Raw genomic sequence first — 18,550 nt, 5'->3', positions numbered from 1 at the left:
CAAAACAAACAAACAAAAAAAGACTTCTTTTTTTTTTTAAATTAAATATTCTTGATTTTACTTTTTTATGATTACAATTTCAGCTGCAGGGTGATCTGAACAGTTATTTTCAAATTGGTGAAACCTTTTTTTTTAACATTAGTTTTATGCATTCAGGTTTTTAGAAAGAATAATTAGCAGATATACAGAAAACTCCTCCTTGTCAAGTTCCAGTTTTATTTTTTTAAATGTGAAACATGGCATATGAAGAGTATGTTGCAATGTAGAATCGGATATAATACAATAATAATAAAGTGCGTCCTGCAATAATAAAATACTACTGACTACAATGGTATGTAATAGCATGTATGTGTGAATTTATCATGTATATAATGTAATGTACTGTATATAATATATAATGTAATGTATGTGTGAATAAATTAGTTTATATGAAAGATGTGTAAAGACAATGTTTTTACTAAAATGCAGTGGTTTAACCTTATTGCGCCCCAGGACCAGACACTTTACATTAGTTTATTGTTAACCGACGTGGGTAAAAGAAAACTCTATGGGATTAGATTTGTGCCAAAAGGATCAAGAAAGACTCAGAATGTCAAACAAAAATTAAGAAATTGAGAGAAAATGTAAAAAAAGAAACATTTTAAAAGTAAAACTTACTGTCTGCAATCAAATTCTTAGAACAACTTTGTAAAGTCTTTGTCTTTTCTTTGTGGTGTAACAAGCTGTAAACTCTTAGTTAGAGAACTCTGCAATTTATTTATTTATTTTCTACTCTTTTAAATTTAAATTGCAATTCAATGCATTTTTCCAGACATTGCTAGAGCTTGAGTTTACAATATTAACGTCTGTGTCTAATATTTGATTCAGTAATCCACTAAAATACATTTAAATTAAAAAATGTTGCGTTTTGATGCAAATATTCTTTATGAATACTACAAACACGCATACAGTAACACACACAGAAGTGACCCACAGACTTACATGAAGCATGCACTCTGACAGGAAATGACTTTGATAAAAGAAGAAAATCTTCTTTCTGTTTTGAAAGCAGTGATGAAGATGGCTTCTCTCCTCACCATCACTGTGTTTCTGCTCTGCTGCTCCGTCATTGCCTCCCAAGGTACAGAAATGTTTAATAATATAATTTTTTAACTTTACACTTACCTGTCACTGTTAGGATGAATTATAGGCATTTTAATACAAGACCAATTTGTATATATCATGCTTTTTTTTTTTTTTTTTTACACCTGCATTAGAATCAGATTTCACAGTTGATAATATTAGTTTAAGCTTATTAATTTTTGCTTTCAGCTGCAGAATTTTGTCATGTTAGTGTAATATCACTTGTGTAGGGTTTTTCTGTTTCACGTTGCCGTCAGAAATCTGCCAGTTTAGATTAATGAAAATGTATCCAACGTATACATTATAAAAGTTTGAGTTAATGAACAAAAACATGCAAAAACACCGTAATTTGTTTTTCTGAGACAGCTTTTTTAACAAATATCTTATCTAAAGCAAGTAGCTCCAAATTAGATGAATGAAAATTAAAATCTACAAGAAAGGGGAAACAAAAACAAAAAACACCAATCTAGCTGGAGGTACTGTGAAGCTGGGCAGTACAGAGATGAGGATTAGGTTCTCAGTGAGGCTGAATGTAAAAGAGCCTATCTATATTGTTATCTGTATTATATATATATGGTCTTTATTCATATTCATTTTCTTATACCAAGGTCTTGCTTACTTCCATTTACTTTAGCTGCTTTTAAAGAAAAAGTGTGTTTGTGATTTCCGAGCCAACAAGACATCAGAGTAACACAAAAGAAATTCATCCAGGAAATGATCAGTGCTGATGTGGTGGCATTGCAGAGGACAAACAGGAAGCAGTGCTAAATCAGTAAACCTACAGACTACTAGCAAGATTTCAACACAAGAAATAACAAGGAATTAACACAAAAGTTCACATAGTGAAAAGACTCCTGTGGTGGAGGAGTTTGCGTGCCCTGATGATCCTATTAGCTATGTTGTCGGGGGCTTTATGTCCCTGGTAGGGTCACCCCTGGCAAACAGGTCTCTGAGGGAGGGACCAGACAAAGCACAGCTCAATTGACCCCTATAATTACTAAAAACGATGGATCCAGGTTTCCCTTGCCTGGACATGGATGACCGGTACGCCCTCTGGAGCCATGCCTGGAGGTGGGGCGACTGCCTGGTGGCCAGGCTTTGCCCATGGGACCCGGTCAGGCTCAGCTCGAAAGGGTGATATGGGACCTCCTCCAGTGGGCTCACCACCTGCGGGAAGGGGCATAGGAGTGGGGTGCAGTGTGAGCTGGGCAGTGGCTGAAGGCGGGGACCCTGGCGGTCTGATCCTTAGCTGCAGAAGCTAGCTCTAGGGACGCGGTATGTCACCTGTCTGGCAGTGAAGGAGCCTAAGCTGGTGCGCGAGGTTGAGCGGTTCCTGCTAGATATAGTTGGACTCACCTCAACGCACAGCTTGGGCTCTGGAACCACTGTCTTTGAGAAGGGCTGGACCCTCTTCCATCCTAGTGTGAGGCGCCAAGCAGATGTGGGCATACTCATTGCCCCCCAACTTGGCGCCTGTACGTTGGGGTTTACCCCAGTGCATGAGAGGGTAGCCTCCCTCCTCCTTCAGGTAGGGGGACGGGTCCTAACTGTTGTTTGTGCTTGTGTTTGTGTGAGGGACTCCCTAGTTCTGCTGGAGGACTTCAATGCTTCAATGGACAATGACAGGGAGACCTGGAGGGGTGTGATTGGGAGGAATGGCCCCCCAGATCTGAATCTGAGTGGTGTTTTGTTATTGGACGTCTGCACTCATCATGAATTGTCCATAATGAACACCTTGTTCAAGCAGAAGAGTGTCCACATGTGCACTTGGCACCAGGACACCGTAGACCACAGTTCGATGATCAACTTTATAGTCCTATCATCGGACTGCATGTCTTGGACAACGTGTTGTGAGGTTCTGCTGGGAACGTCTGTCAGAAATAGTTTCAACTCCCATCTCCAGCAGAGCTTCAACCATGTTCCAGGCGAGAATATGGTTGAAGACATGGAGTCTGAGTGGGCTGTGTTCCATGCCTCTATTACTGAGGCTGTGACCGTAAGGTCATCGGTGCCTGTCGTGGCGGTAATCTCACTTGATCGCATCCCTCACTGGTGGTGTCCACCAATACTTTCTCCAATACTTACATGATGATCAAGCCAACTGAAAGGGAAAAATTTATATTTTCATACTATTGTATTGATTTAAACATTTTTTATTTATTTACTTTTACTTATGTATTTGTTTCTATATTATTAACTTCTTGTTTTCTATTTAATAGTTTATTTCTTTTTCTTTTTGTGTTTTCTTTTCTCATTAAGCTTTTATATAATTATAAATAAATTTAGATGTTAAGGGGTTGAAGGAACTGATATGTGTTGGTAAAAAACCACAAAAGACTGTGTCACGTTAAAGTATTTACCACTTAAAAGAGCATTTGAGAACAGTTTACCAACTTAAAAAAGTGAATCTGAATCTCATCTCTATCTTTTAAGTCTTTAGAATTGCAGGTTAATGTGTGCAGTCTCTATATTTTGAAAAACAATTTTTTTTATGTTTTATAAGTTTATAAGTTTTTTTTTTTTTTTTCTTTTCTTCTTAACTTTGTCTCCACTAATACAGGAAAATATTCATGTTGACTCATTTAGTAACCAGTTCACAAAAATAACATTTCAAAAACAAATATATGAGATGTTGATTTTTCCTTCCTACACCGCAACACCACTAAAACTTTCCATTCACCAAGGTGAAATTACGTATTGAAAAAAAATGTATTGCTTCACAGTTGCTGGCTTTTGTGGTAAAAATAGAAACCAATGACAGGGTTTCATTTTGCAGAAATTTCAATTTAGGCACAATACTGCATGTTAATGATCAGATTTAGTAGCATGATTCAGCTTCTCCTAAAATTGACTTTTCTCTATTTTGATCTTTTCCACCAGGTTTGACCACTTTTATTCAAACAAAACAAAAGCTAGCCTGGGTATAATGTTAAGTTCAGAGTTAATGGCAAAGCATTCCTTACAAGAAGTCCTTTGAACAGCAACTTAGCATGATGCTATCGTCCCATTGATCTAAGATATAACTGCACACAAGCACAGTCTGTTATTTCACTGTAGCAACGTTCATTATTTGAATGGTTAAAAATATTCAGAAATCTGGAACTGAGTCATGTTGATGCTTTTCTTGACCATTGACTCTTACTTCTGGTAGCCAGTTGCCCACAACAATTTAAACAGAATGTTGTCAATAGCTTTTTCTTGTGTTGTGAAAGAGAATCGCTTCCTGATCCAGCAAAACTAAATAAAGGTAATCCTTCTACCAGCGCTGATAACGGAGCAACATTATGACAGTTTTTATGGATCTTCTCTATGTAGGCTGACTCGTCACTTAATTTTATTTAACCCACCACAGCATCATTAATCTTTTCCATGATTTTGTGTAATAAAACATGTCTTAATCTTTTGAGAAAAGTTGATTGCTTAGGGCCTACTTCAACAATCATATCATTATGTTCCTCTTAATGTCTCTTCATTTTTCTTTCTGATCCAAAGGTTCTCTGGATAATTGTGACATATACGCTAAAATTGGTGACAATGTTATTGTGCCTCTGGACCAAACAAGTGGATCCATGGAAAAACTGAAATGGAAGTTAGAGAACGAGGTAATCTTTTATAGAATCAGCGGTAAGATAGCCATTAACAAATCTTGTGACATTACTGCGAATGGATCCCTCATCCTGAAAAATCTGAAGAAGAGTGATGCAGGACAATACATTCCTGAGGTTTATGATCAAAATGGACGATACAACAGACATACAACACAGAAGCTTTTATGTATCTTGGGTAAGTAACAGCAGTTTTCATTTCTTTTAGTTTACTCTGTATGCTTTTATAATCCTCAAGTGAGTAATAAGCGTCAGCCTTCTCTGTTACTTGATTTGTTCAATGAAGATGTCAAAATCTTGCTGATTACATTCAAATATATTTATGAAAGCTGAATGTGCATATTTTTTAAGTGTATTGATGCAGCAGAAACGGTTAAACCAACAGAAAACTGCATTTAAAAGTTTCTGTATTGTTTATTGAGTGAGTTTATTCACAGTATTTTTTTAAGTTAAATTCAGCATGAGCTCATGTAATGCTAATCAAATATCTGCAGACCCTGTAATGAAGCCTACAGTGACGATTGAGTGCTTTGAAGAAAATGTCAACTTTACCTGCACTGTTGATCAGGTGAGAACATCACTTTAATGAAAGGACATTCTAAGATTGTACATGGCCATACGGTGCTGTGACCCATCATGATGAGTCTGAGATTATTTGGTTTTATATCTTTAAATAGTTTTGGCACTGATTAGGGAGTCTCCACAAAACCACCTCACAGAAAAACTGCTTTAAATGCTAAATGTGCAAAAGTATTGTATTTTCCAACATCATCTGTTGCACACTAAGGACATATATCAAAACAGAGACAAAACAATTTTGTTTTTAAAAAATAGCTTCTCATACAGGCAGAAGCTTTTCTAGAAAGTTGTGTGTCCAAACAATTCCAGTCCTGTAGGTGGCGCTGCAACACTGCCACAGAAATACACCCAAAACAGAGAAAGTGGAGCATGTGCAGGTGCAAACCACCAGCAATAAAGAAGCAGAAAAAGAAGAAGAGGGAGGTCTCTTCAGATTCAGTTCTGGTTGTGGTTTTGGCGCTGACTCCATTCTCAAGTCTCAGAACCTTGGTGCTTTCTGGTGAACTGGCCCACATTCACACCAGTTTAACCAGAACCAAACCAGACCGACTTTAACCAAACATCTTGGGAATTTGGTCTTGAAAGTCGTCAACCTCCATTAAATTGCAAGGCAGGGTTATTTGTATATTAAATTTCATGTACAAGACAACTCAAAGCACTTTACATAAAAAATTAAAAGCATTACATCAAAGTGAAAAAGAAACATTGAAAAGAGCATAATAAAAAACTAAAACTAAAAAAGAAAAGAATTGAAGTATAGTTTCCAAAAAATAAACAATATGCTACATTCAGATGTTAGGATGTGAACAAGCACCTCACATAAACTGGCTAGAGAAATTTTAAGTGGTTGCCTGGCAATGTAATGATGCAGCTGGAAGGATGGACGTGTAACACCACATCCACTTTTGCACAAGTCTTTTTTCTGTTGCGCTATATCTTTTTTTGCTTTCTGAAACTCATCGATTAACTGGTCTGGTTTTTTTTTTTTGTTTGTTTTGTTTTGTTTTTTTTTACCTTTATTGAAACACAGCATGAACACAACACTTGTTTGAACATTGACAGGCAGTGTGCCAAAAAAAAGGCTCTGGGACAATTGTATCATCGAGTTGTACAAAAAATGTGTCTACGTTGTACACACGGATTAGAAAAGGATGGCATTTGCAGAACTTTTGACCTTTGGAACCGTTTTAGAAACGCTGTGGTTTCTGACTCCTAAAACAGCAGTTCTATGAGGATGAGTAAGGATGATAATAAACAACGGTGGCAGAATCACCAAAACTCCTCCCTGTGTGTGTATCATCAAAATCTGAGAAAATGCCATTATCTGAATGAGTTTGAAGTCTGCCTATTGTTGTTTTGTAAGTTTGTCCTGATAAGTATTGCTGTGGTGACTGTTTAATCACTCTGTCTTTTCTCTTTTCTTCTAGCAAGGTGTATCATATCAGTGGTATCAAAATGATGAACCATTGACAAAAGAGAAAGATTTCAGTCTGATAAAAACAGCCAAAGAGGTCAAATCAGACAGCTTCTTTTGCAAAGTTTCCAACCAAGTCAGCTTTGAGAACAGCGAATCCGTGCTAATTCCCTCTACAGAAACATGCCTTAAGTCCAGTGAGTAATTATGGTGATTTCCACAATGTCATATCTTTCACATTAATATAAAAACAGGATGTGGTGCTGCTTCTAGTCAGAAAATTATGTCTTTCAGACTGTTGAGTATGACTAATGCATTTATTAAAGTCCGTCTGTTTTCCAACCAGTCATCCCAAACACCCTCAAGGTCTTACCCGAGGCCCTGCCTCCTGTGGTCCTAGAAGGAAGTGACATCACTCTGTCTTGCAATGTCACCCGAGAACTCACTCACCCCACCAACCTGTCTATCACCTGGTTGGTGAAAAAGGAAGGAGGAAAGGAGGAAATTTTGACATTTAGTCCACAGGGAGGTGTGATTACTGGCACAAAGTTTGCCCATCATTATAAAAATGGAAGCATTCGATTGGCTCCCAGCAGCAATGAAGTGTTCAAACTAGTGATTTCCAAAGTGACGAAGTCTGATGAAGGGATTTATGAATGCAACGGAAACGAATGGCTGTATGACAGTAGATGGAAGAAAATAAAAATTTGGGAGAGTACAAAAGAGTTTGGAAATGTTACTATCACTCCTGCAGGTGAGATGAACCACGCAGCAGAAACATTATTTTATCAAAGCTTTTATCACAGATAAGCTGGAAAAGACTGTTGCTTTTATTGGAAACTTAAATCTGATTTTTCTTCTTCCCAAAAAAATACATCAGTCAAATTATTCTGTCAAAGCTTCTTTAAGCCACATGAAAACTGTTTTCAGTGTGTGTAATTTTTAAAAGTTATATATATATAAAAATACTGCCCTGGGGTTCAAGGGAGACACAGTTAATGACACTTGGCACCTCCTTTTAATGATACTAATTTCTTATGTTTACTTTCCTTTTCAGGTTTCCCAAAAGAACTGTTTGGAATTAGTATCTGGGTTTTCATTGGTGGCGGAGGAGGTATGTTTGCTCTGAATCAACTTTTTGAAGTAATGCACCTTTATAACTTTCTCTGTACATCTCTTCACAAAATTTTGGATGAGGTGATACTGAAAAGCACTGAAATAGATGTTTAAGTAATCATATGAATGAAAAGTATAATTTTGGTTTGTGTGTGTAATTCCACGTTTTCATCCTCATCAGGTATTGTTCTTTTGATTATTATCATCATCACTGTTTGCTGCATTAGAGCCAGACGACAAAAGCACAGACGTCCGTCAGGTAATTTATTATAACATTAGTTTAATAAATGCAGCATGCTCATAATAATAAGGTGTAACTGCCACTACATGGGTCTGACATTTAAATAAAGTCTTTAAAACTCCTATTCAAATAAATATCAGGTGCGTGTACCACATTGCAAGGTTAACCTTGAGTTATACTCCCAGACTCAGATAGGAATGGGTATCACACCGTTCCTCCTCCAGCTAACACGTGCTCTCTCTCCAGATTCCCTAGAAGAGAAGACTCGCTAACTTCAGGTTGCTCAACTAAACTTCCAGAATCTGCTTACCAGAAGTCACTGATTTCTCTCTCTTTCTGTCCTTCCTTTTGCAGCAGCAATAAAGAACCTGCATGACATCCCCTTGTAAACAAGAGAAACAATTAGATGGTTAGCCTGGCTACTAGTCCTGAGCAAAAACTGGTATCCTTCTTCTAAAGAGTGCACAAAATTTGGCACGAGGGACACAACTAGATATGATTGATTTTAGCTGGACCCAGGACCATTTCCAGCCCTTGTCTTCAAAGACCAAGCTGCCAACACAGATGATCAACACAGCTGCAGCTTCAGCATTAGCACCAGTGCTAGCATTAGCCAAACACAGCTTAGCTTGTCAATACATTTTAATGATTTTTCTCTTGTGTAGTTTTGTTTAATTAGTAAGGTTAACTAACAAGTTTATATTTAAGATTTACTCTTGGATGCCAAACATTTTTGTTGAACCTGGCACCTTTGGTGTGGTGTGGCTTGCACACATGTGTAAGCACATGTGACTACACAGACAAGGAACCACAGGTCCCGATAGGCAGTGGTTCTCAAACCACTGCCTATAAATATATATGTACATATCCCGCCCCCCAGTTTGAGAACCACTGCTATTGGCTTCACATGTTCACCGGTCACAGTAATAGCAGCCATCTTGGAATGTCACAGTTCTCATCTTGTGAACCTTTTTTTTTTTTGTCTAATTATCTTCTTCAGTTTATATCCATTAACACAATCTCACAAATCCCCCTTCATACCTACAAGGGTGATTATTGTATCAATAGTATTTCTTTTAATGTATCATGGATTAATAATCACTGTATTTACCTTGAATAAATTCTATGTATAAAAAGTTATTTGTGGTTATTTTGCAGATGTATTGTGATAGGTCAGTCCTCAGATTCATAATCTTCATAGCCTGATCTGTGTGTCATATTTGTCCCACAATGACACACACAGAGACCAACAGACTCCTGAGGCTCATACCAATGTTTACTTATTAGATTCCAGGTTTCCATGGTGATGCACCATGATTAATAACTAAATTAGCTCCTACCAATCCCCCAACTGTGTGGGTGTCTGCTGCTGTTGTTACAGATGTGTCCCGCTGTAGAATCTCATCAACACGGCATCTCAAACTGACAGATGTTGATTCCTTTTGGTCTTCATGACAAGAAAAGGTGATTATGGATAAATGTTCAATTAGCCAATGTTTATAAAGCTTGAAAATTAAATTGGTATGTTTTGGTGTCTTACAAATCACTCGATTCAATTTTTGTTGGAGGAAATTGTGAAATCAAATCAAATTTTATTCATGCCAAAAAACAACACAAAATGCTTTACATAATAACAATATATGCATAATAAAATAAAACAAGCCTTTACGCAACAAAGTATGACAAAGCAATTTAAAAATATGTGTGCCTGTATCCCTCTCTATTCTGCCCAAACTACAACTCTAACCGTTTTTTTTCTATTAATCAAGACATGCTAATAAAATAAGCATGTGGCTTGAGACTGCTGCAAGAAAACAATATTTTGAGGATCCATCCACACCCAGAGCCCACCCATCACAAGAACCACCCCATTCACATTTGGCCAGGGTCCCCACCACAGCCATAGGGCTGCAGTGCAGGACCTCCAGCCATCCAGACAGATGGAACACTGCAACAGCAACCCTGCAGACCGAGCAGAGCTTCCAGTGTGGTGGATCTCCATGAAGAAAACACTGGAGTTAAAAATGTTAAGAAGTTAAAAGAAAAATAAAATAAAATAATAATAATAAAAACAATAACAGACAAAAGCAGAAGTTTAAAAAATACATAAAATTAATAAACTGAAGTAGAGCAAAATTAAAAGAAACTAAAACAGAAATGAATTGATAAAATAACTACATAAATAAAAAAAATAATAAAGCACAAATAAATAACTACAATAAAGTTTCAATTAAAAGCTAAGCCAAAAACATACAATTTCAAACCTGGTGTGAAGCGTTCCCGCCCTCTGGTCCTCGTCTGAACGCGTGCCACTGAATTCTGAAGCAGTTTTAGATTGTAAATACTCTTTTTGGGAAGACCTATTTTGATGTAATATTTACTTATTAATTCTAAGATTGTAGTAACCATTCTTAAATTAGTTTGCCCAAAAAACAAAATTCTAAATTTGAGTAAATGTGTATTTTCTGGGTTGTCATTTCTTGCAATACCAGTGCTTAAGTGTAAGATTTTCTGCCTGATTCTGAACATTTAAAAAACTTTATTCTCATCTTAAGAATTCTTGTCACATTTATTTTTTCTTCATACAAGATTCCTTAAATTTTACCTTTGGTCAGTTTTTATTCTTTGTGTAATGCTAAAACGTCTACAAACTCCATTTTAGTCCATCTACAAAGAAATTGGAACACTGTGTAAGATTTGCATATGTCAAACCAAGATTTTATTCACTTTAAAACAGAAAATGTGTCCAATGTTTTTAGACATTTTACTATTTCATGAAAAATACTGGCTCATTTTGAATGTTTGGCAGAAGCAACAACAGGGTGGAAAACTAAGCGGTAATAATGACAGCCAGGCATAAATCAGTCTGCACAATCTGTGACAGACTGTGGGACAATTTCAGGATAATTTACCTAATTATAAAATCCTAATTTTTCACAGCAGCTAGATTTGTTTATTTTGTACTTTTACAAAGTATTACTCATAAAAATATTGTTTATTGTGAGAGAAGATAACTTTGTCATGTGTTTTAACACTAACCATAATTATTGCTTAACAGAGACTGCAGCTCTTCAGTCATGCAGAAACCTTGTTTTGCTCTGAGGATGACAATCCAGCAGCACCTACCGGTGGTTCCTGATCAAAACTGCAGGGAAATAACCCAACGCAGAGTCAGGCAATCTGGGTCTCACAACAGGACAGAAAACCAGACATATTTAAACTTTAGGTTGCTTTATTATTTGCAATTTATTGTCACTACAATGACAAAATTATGGGATTAGATTTTCTCACACTAGCACAGGCTCACAGTCCAGCCAGTAAGCTACAGACAGTCTCTTATGTTTTCTCAGAAAAAAAAATCTGGATTATTGTCACTGCTTACTGATTTTCAAAAGGTACAAGTGTAAATACAACTGTTCATATTTAATGTTTGGGTTTTGGTTGTTTTTTTTCTTCTATTAATGCAACTCATATCTGATTTCTTTAGGACTGTGTGACAATTACACAATTTGTTAGTTTAAATTTTCAACCCTATTTTATTCCATTTCAGTAAGTGGGTCTAAGCACAGGGTCTTGTGGTATACCAGTACTAAGGGCGAGGCTTTGAGAGTTGTAATGTCCAAGGCTCTCTGTCTTTGGACAATTGAAGAGAAAGTTATTTATCTATAAGCTCTGATAGTTGCTGAAGCCATGAAGCTGCATTCTGACACATGTGCCCCCTGCTCCAGATGTGTTAGAGCAGAATGAAGCGCTACATTGATAGCATCCTCAGTGGATCTGTTTACTATGTATACATACTAAACATGTGCTGAATCATTTAAAGAGTTCATTTGTCCCCAGTTTTGTCAACATTTTCAATTATTTAATTGCATGTTTTCCTGATATTGTGCAATCTTAGTGTGGTGTGTTAATGTTGTCAAGGAAACTAACATAACAGCACTTGAGTCCAAGTCACATTTCCCGATGAGGACAATAAAGTACATAATATCATTAATTAGTAATTCTAGATTCAAGTAAATGTTTAAGTTGGCTTTCATTGCTTGTAATGACTGCTTCAGATTAAGATTTTCAGTAGAGGCTCATTTTAATCTTTCAGTGGCAAGAACTAAAAAACTATTCTAATTTTAAAATTAATTAAAGTTTAAAAAATTGGTGGTTCCTGCTCCAAACTACAGACTCAATCAATGTGGGGCTCACAAGAGGACAGAAAGGTAGACATGTTTGGACATGACATCCCTTAACCCTCAAAGGCCCGACCCATAAAAAAACGGTAAGAAAAGGCTTTTAAAAATATTATAATGTGGTTTTCTGCTTCTGGGTATCTATTAGGGGACAGAAGACAAGTACCAGATTGTGTTCAACAGGATTTTGACCAAAGTTTGTACCATAAATTGAAGCAAAATGTATCAGAAACTGTATGTAACAAATATGTCACGTTGAGCTCTTATGGGTTAAACTTTTCTTACTTTATTATTTCATGGTTCACTGACCAAATGACCCAACTAATACAATCTGGACTATTGAGTAAGTTTTGTTTTTTACATTCCTGATTTCAGTCCATCACATGAATCTGAGTTTAACCATTTAGCATATTTCTAATATTGATTTCAGTTGCCAAAAGAAGCAGGAGAAAATTATGTGATCGCATTTGTACACACTCCTCTGTATACAAATCTCTCTCCAGGATCTCTAATCTAAATCAAACAGACATGAAGTGTAAAAGAGTCAGAATGTTGTGAACCAAAGACAACCAACATTCACTCACACCTATATTAGTCATATCATCTCACCATGTGATGAAACCAACGGACTGGTTTTGGTTCATTTTAATCAAGAGTGTACTTGTTTGACGCACAGAAAGTTTTCTGTTGACATAAATACAAAATACAAAAAAGTCAAACATATTAATTTTGCACAATTAATCTTAGAAAATTCAATAGAATGATTTTCCAAAATGATTCATTTCTACATGATTGACACTGATGTGCAAATTCTCCCCTTATTGTAAACAAACATGTTTTTGTTTAGTTTTTTGTCATCTACACTGTTAGATATTTCAGACTGGGTCATTGTCACTGCTCCCTGGTTTTTACAAGATGCAAGTGTGCATTTATGTTTTCTATCAGGATTTATTGTTTAATTTTCTTTTCTTTTTTTTTTTTTTTTTGGTCCGACATTATCTTTCCCTCCTACTTCTGACCCACGTAGGCTGTGTGCTCTTTAACTGTCTAAAATGACTCAAATCCTGTTCTTTTTTTTTCTTATTAATATGAAAAATATCTGATCTCTTTAGGGCTCTGCAAAAGTCTATGTCTTCAATCTTTAAGCCTACATACACTCACTAGTCACTCTATTAGATGCACCTGTTAAACTGTTACCGCAAACCAAGCCACAAGCCAGTCACATGGCAGCACCTGCATTTAGGCATGTAGGTCAACACTAACTTGCTAAAGTTCAAACTTCAAAGCATCCGAATGGGGAAGGAAGGGGACTGGTCTGAGTATCTTAGAAAGTGCTGATCTACTGGGATTTTCACACACAACCATCTGCTGCTGAAAACATAACCAGTTAGCATCTGTTTTCAGGATGGAAAAGCTTTCTTGATGTCAGAGGTTGGAGGAGAATAGGCAGAGCAGTAGAAAGGCAACGGTAACTCAAATAACACCTGGTTAAAACCAAAGTATATAGAATACCGTCTCCGCTGCTGAACATGTCCATCTGTTTATAACCACAGTGTAGCACCTTCTGATGGCTACTTCCAGTATGCATGATAATGCACCATGTCACAAAAGCTCACATCATATCCAACTGGTTATTTAAACATGACAAATGGCCTCAGTAGTCACCAGGTCCCAATGGTGGAACAGGAGATTCGTGGATGTGCAGCCAAATACATCTGCAGCAACTGTGTGATGCTGTCATGTCAATATGGAGGAAAATCTCCGAGGAATGTTTCCAACACCTTGTTAAATCTATGCCACAAAGAATTAAGGTAGATTTGAAGACAGAAGGGGGTCCAACCTGACACTAGCAAGGTGCACCTAAAAAGTGACCAATGTATGTTGTGATGCTGCTGCTGTGGTGCAACTATCATTGATCTGTATCTGGAATTATGTGTGAACAACATTATGAAAGCATTACACATGTTGTATCATTATGGACTTTTTTGTCAGGAAAGTTCTTCCTCTCAATCTGACCATAATTTTATATACTTTAGTGTGTTTTGCACAAAAAAAAAAAAAAAAAAGTTTCTTATCACAAATTTTCATTTTGTTAATTTTGCTTATGCATAGGATGATATTGGGGCTGTTTTTGGGGGCTGTGAACAATAGAAATGACATTTTTGACTATTTATCTAAAACAATTAAACCCAGGCTTATTAAAAGCTATTAAACACAAAATATTACAATTAGATATTGTTATAGCAATTAGACTTTTAAAAATGTGGGAATAATGTGACTTAATGTTTTTTTTTTTTTTTGTCCTAAAAAATTAGGATAACAACAACAGTGCATTCTGGCAAAGGATTTTAGACAACTTATTTTCCACTTTGAATCACCACCCACACTGCCCCTGCCTCCAGCCCCTACACCTACACACTACTGAGGGTAGGGAATCCAATGAAAGCTTCAGGACCAGTTGGCATCCTATTAGGTGGCAAAAAGCCAACCAGCAGGGATCCTCACTCAACCTGTGCCTGTCATGTGCCGCCAGTCCACCTTGCCTGAAGTCTGCCACCATCATTTCCATCCACAAAAATAACATCCACAATCATGAACTGATCTGAGAGATTGGTGTCTCACCAGGGACAGGTGGATGTCCTTTTTTCTTTACCTCCCCCCTAAAAAATAAAAAATAAAATAAATCTTTGTAAAGCAAATCGATCTAGAGAGGATGCGGAAGCCATCACGCTTCACCCAGCAGTGAACCACTTGGAGTACCAGAGGAGCTATTCTCCAAGTGGACTTCAGCTGAGCGTTTCATCTCAGACATACTCATCAGGAAACTGTTTAACCTCCAGATCCTTCTCCCCACTTCCAGCTGGATCAAGGACTTTCTTTCAAACTGGTCACAGTGTGTTAAACTTGCCTCCCATCTATCCTCCATCCTCACTCTCTCAGCACTGGCTCCCCATAGGGCTGTGTGTTGAGCCCCTTTCCATATGTACTATACACACATGGCTGCTCTAAATCCCAGCCACATGATGGCATCATAAAGTTTGCAGATGGCTCATCATTAATAGAGACAGGTCTGCATACAGAAACGATGTGAGGAATCCCAGCATGGTGTTCAGTAAACAACCTATATTAAATAAAACATTTGAATTTTCCATTATGTCTTGGGTCAGGCATCAAAGGGTTCATTTTCTGAGCACCTACATCTCCCCTGACTTCTCACAAAATATAAATATCAGATCAGTGTTACACTTCCTCCAAGTCCTGAGTGGGTGCAACTTAGAGGAAAGGAACTGCTGCTGGCCTACCATCGCTCCACTGTGGAGAGAGTTCCCACTTCCTGTGTGGTATGCTGACTCCACAGTGGAGAACAGAAAGACTCTCCAGTGAATGATATCCACAGCAAAAAAGATCATCAGCTGTCTGTCCTCCTTAGATGAGATTACCATGTCCTGCTGCCTAAACAGGATCTAAACCATCACAGCAGATCCCTGCCATCCAGCCAGCCACCTGTTTGATCTGTTGCCCTCTAGACCACAGGTCAATCAAATCTCACACTATAAGATTTAGTGTTTTCCCTTGAGGCATAGGGACTGCAAACAAACATGGATGCTAACAAACCCCCCCACCCTCTATCCACCATCCCTCCTGAACACACACACAAACATACACACTGAGAATCCCAATACTGTGCAATAATACATTTAAAGTCCTACAAGCTCAGTTCAATGCACTTTGTTGATGTTATTTGCAGCATGTCTAGTTTAATGTTCTTAAACATATATACTTAGAACAGGGGTGTCAAACATATGGCCTGGGAGCAACAAAAAAAAAAAACAACAACCTGCCAGAGGGTCCAGTCTGGCCCTCAGGATGAATTTCTTAAGTGTGAAAATGGCATAGAAGAAATTAACTGCATTTTTTTTAATGCAAGTTACAGCAATTCCTAATTAATTAGTTCAGGTGGTCAGGATAGCTACGCAGACATGGAAATGTGCACTTGGGTACATTTAGCGTTTGAAAAGTTATGCATGTAAAATAAATAAAATATATAAACTCATTAATCAAAATAAAATAATAGGTTATTATACTGTTATTTTATTGGTCCGGCCCACTAAAGATCAAATTGCGATGTATGTGGCCCCTGAACTAAGATGAGTTCGACACCCCTGATTTAGAATATACTTAGATTACATTTTTAATTCATGTAATGGTATTTATTTTTGTTTGTCCTTTGCATATTTTATTGTTCTGATCACCTTAAACTTTGTTGTACATGAGTATTTAACGACAATAAAGTCTTATCAGTGAGAGACAAAATCAGAAAAAAAGACTATTATCACAGAAATGCATAAACTTACCAAAAAGAGATTCAAGCTAGCAAAAGACAAACAAAATCTTTATTTTTTTTTTATAACCAAAGATTTACAAAATGTCCAAAAATAGAGATACTGCAGAGACAAATAAAATTCTTCCACTGGAAGAGCAAATGCACCATGAAGAAAAATATGAGCTTAACTTAAAAATTTGCTCTCCAAAAAATGATAAATGACATGAGAGATTCACAGAATATTACAAAGAGACACAACATGGCCATGAAGCCACACAGAGACCAACAATGAGCACAAAACAATCCTAAATTGACACAAATCACCACAAAAAAAGATGGAAAAAAGACTCCCAAAGAGACACAAGACAACAATGAGACACACATTTATGTCAGAGATGAAAAATGATGGCGCAGAGATGCAGAACGGCCACACAGAGGTGACCCCCAATAAGATTAGATGCTAAAAGAACACAAATAGCAATAAAACCACGACACGCACACACACACAGAACAACCGCAAAGAGACTGAAAACAAATCTGTATTGTTTGTAGTTGTGTTGAAAAGTGCATCCGTGCCTCTAATGGGGTAAAACCTTCAGCTTGATGGAAGCAGATTAAAGTCGCTTCACCTTCAGCAGAGACCTGCAGCCTTGCTTTGCCTTGATGGCAGAAATCAGTCAATGCTGAGCAAATCTTTATAATTAAGCTAAGTGTGTTCATGTTTGTGCAGGACCTAACTCCAAAAATGTGCAAGCTGTGACTGGAATGGTGATTATTGCAGCCAGAAGGTGGCGACCTATCTCCATATTTTCCTGTTTTTATAAAGCGACTACTTGTGCAGACAATCCTGACTCTGGGGTTTAGCTGTCAACTGTTAGCCAGGTGTGTCAGGTGAATTCGTTTAGCATATTTGACTGTTAAGTAGTTTTTTATATCTACTTTCTTACTGTAAATAGAAGAGTTTCAAGCAGGAAAGAGACTCCAAGTTTACTCTGATTTATTGAGTAATATCCATCATTGCTGGGAATAAAAAGTCCATTAAAACCATATATGGTACTAAGAATGCATGACCTAGTTAATAACTGATAGGGGAGTGAAGCAGTAAGATAAGGCTGTTTGGTGTGTGTGCTAGTTTGAACAGATGCTGTGTGACAACAGATGCTAAGGTGTTGAGACCGCATACAGTCTGCACGCACACCCCTCAATCCTCTCACACACACACACATCTTATAAATAGGAAAGCAGCCTTTGACCCTGAGGTTGCAAACCCAAACTTCTTCCCTCCTCTCCAGCTCCTGCTCCTCTTTCTCCGCCTACAGAGAGGCTGACTGGGCTGTGAACTTTGGCCTGTGTGGCGGCTTTGTGTAAACTCACAGCATGGGCTGGACCACAGAGCTGTAACTGACAACACGACTGCGTCAGCGTTGAGAAGAAGGAAGCCTGCAGGGAAAATGAAGACAACGAAGATCTGAGCTTGAAAATGTGACAATGTGACACTCAAAGCAGTACATATGCAACGTTGTTGTTTTATTTTTTCTTCCTTTTTCTCTCTTTTTTTTAATAATTCCATACATATATATATATATATATGTGTGTGTGTGTGTGTGTGTGTGTGTGTGTGTGTGTGTGTGTGTGTGTGTGTATTGTTGGGATGGGCTTCAGTTACCCTGCAACCCTGAATTGGACTAAGCAGCACAGAAAATGGATGGATGGATGGATGGATTACCCTAACCAAATTAGAAAAATAAAGAGCAATACTCAGGTGGCAAGAAGAGCTTCATATGCACAACGCTTCATTCTCTTTATATCCTTCCATATACTTTATAAATGAAGTTTGATTTGATTTGATTTCCATTTAGCTCCCGCTTGGTAAAGCTCATTTGTTTAGGACAACATGGCAGCCAGATCATTGATGTGCTTGCAGTGATGCTGGACATGACTTTTTTTTAAAGAAGAATAAATAACTAC

The 18,550-nt window shown here is 37.3% G+C and overlaps 1 protein-coding gene across 1 annotated transcript; it reads left to right on the top strand.

The window, feature by feature from the left end:
• The first annotated feature begins 1,064 nt into the window (after positions 1-1,064).
• Positions 1,065-9,553, top strand: LOC121635873. Its single transcript, XM_041979240.1, has 8 exons — positions 1,065-1,120; positions 4,615-4,905; positions 5,222-5,295; positions 6,734-6,917; positions 7,067-7,474; positions 7,778-7,834; positions 8,018-8,095; positions 8,432-9,553. The coding sequence occupies exons 2-8, from the start codon at positions 4,692-4,694 to the stop codon at positions 8,464-8,466; spliced, it is 1,050 nt and encodes a 349-aa protein (XP_041835174.1). The 5' UTR covers positions 1,065-1,120; positions 4,615-4,691; the 3' UTR covers positions 8,467-9,553.
• Positions 9,554-18,550: the final 8,997 nt, after the last annotated feature.

Source organism: Melanotaenia boesemani, chromosome 24, assembly GCF_017639745.1.
Source record: "Melanotaenia boesemani isolate fMelBoe1 chromosome 24, fMelBoe1.pri, whole genome shotgun sequence".
Lineage (NCBI taxonomy): Eukaryota > Metazoa > Chordata > Actinopteri > Atheriniformes > Melanotaeniidae > Melanotaenia > Melanotaenia boesemani.
Note: the sequence above shows the minus strand (reverse complement) of the source record. Positions and strands in the feature narration are given on the sequence as shown.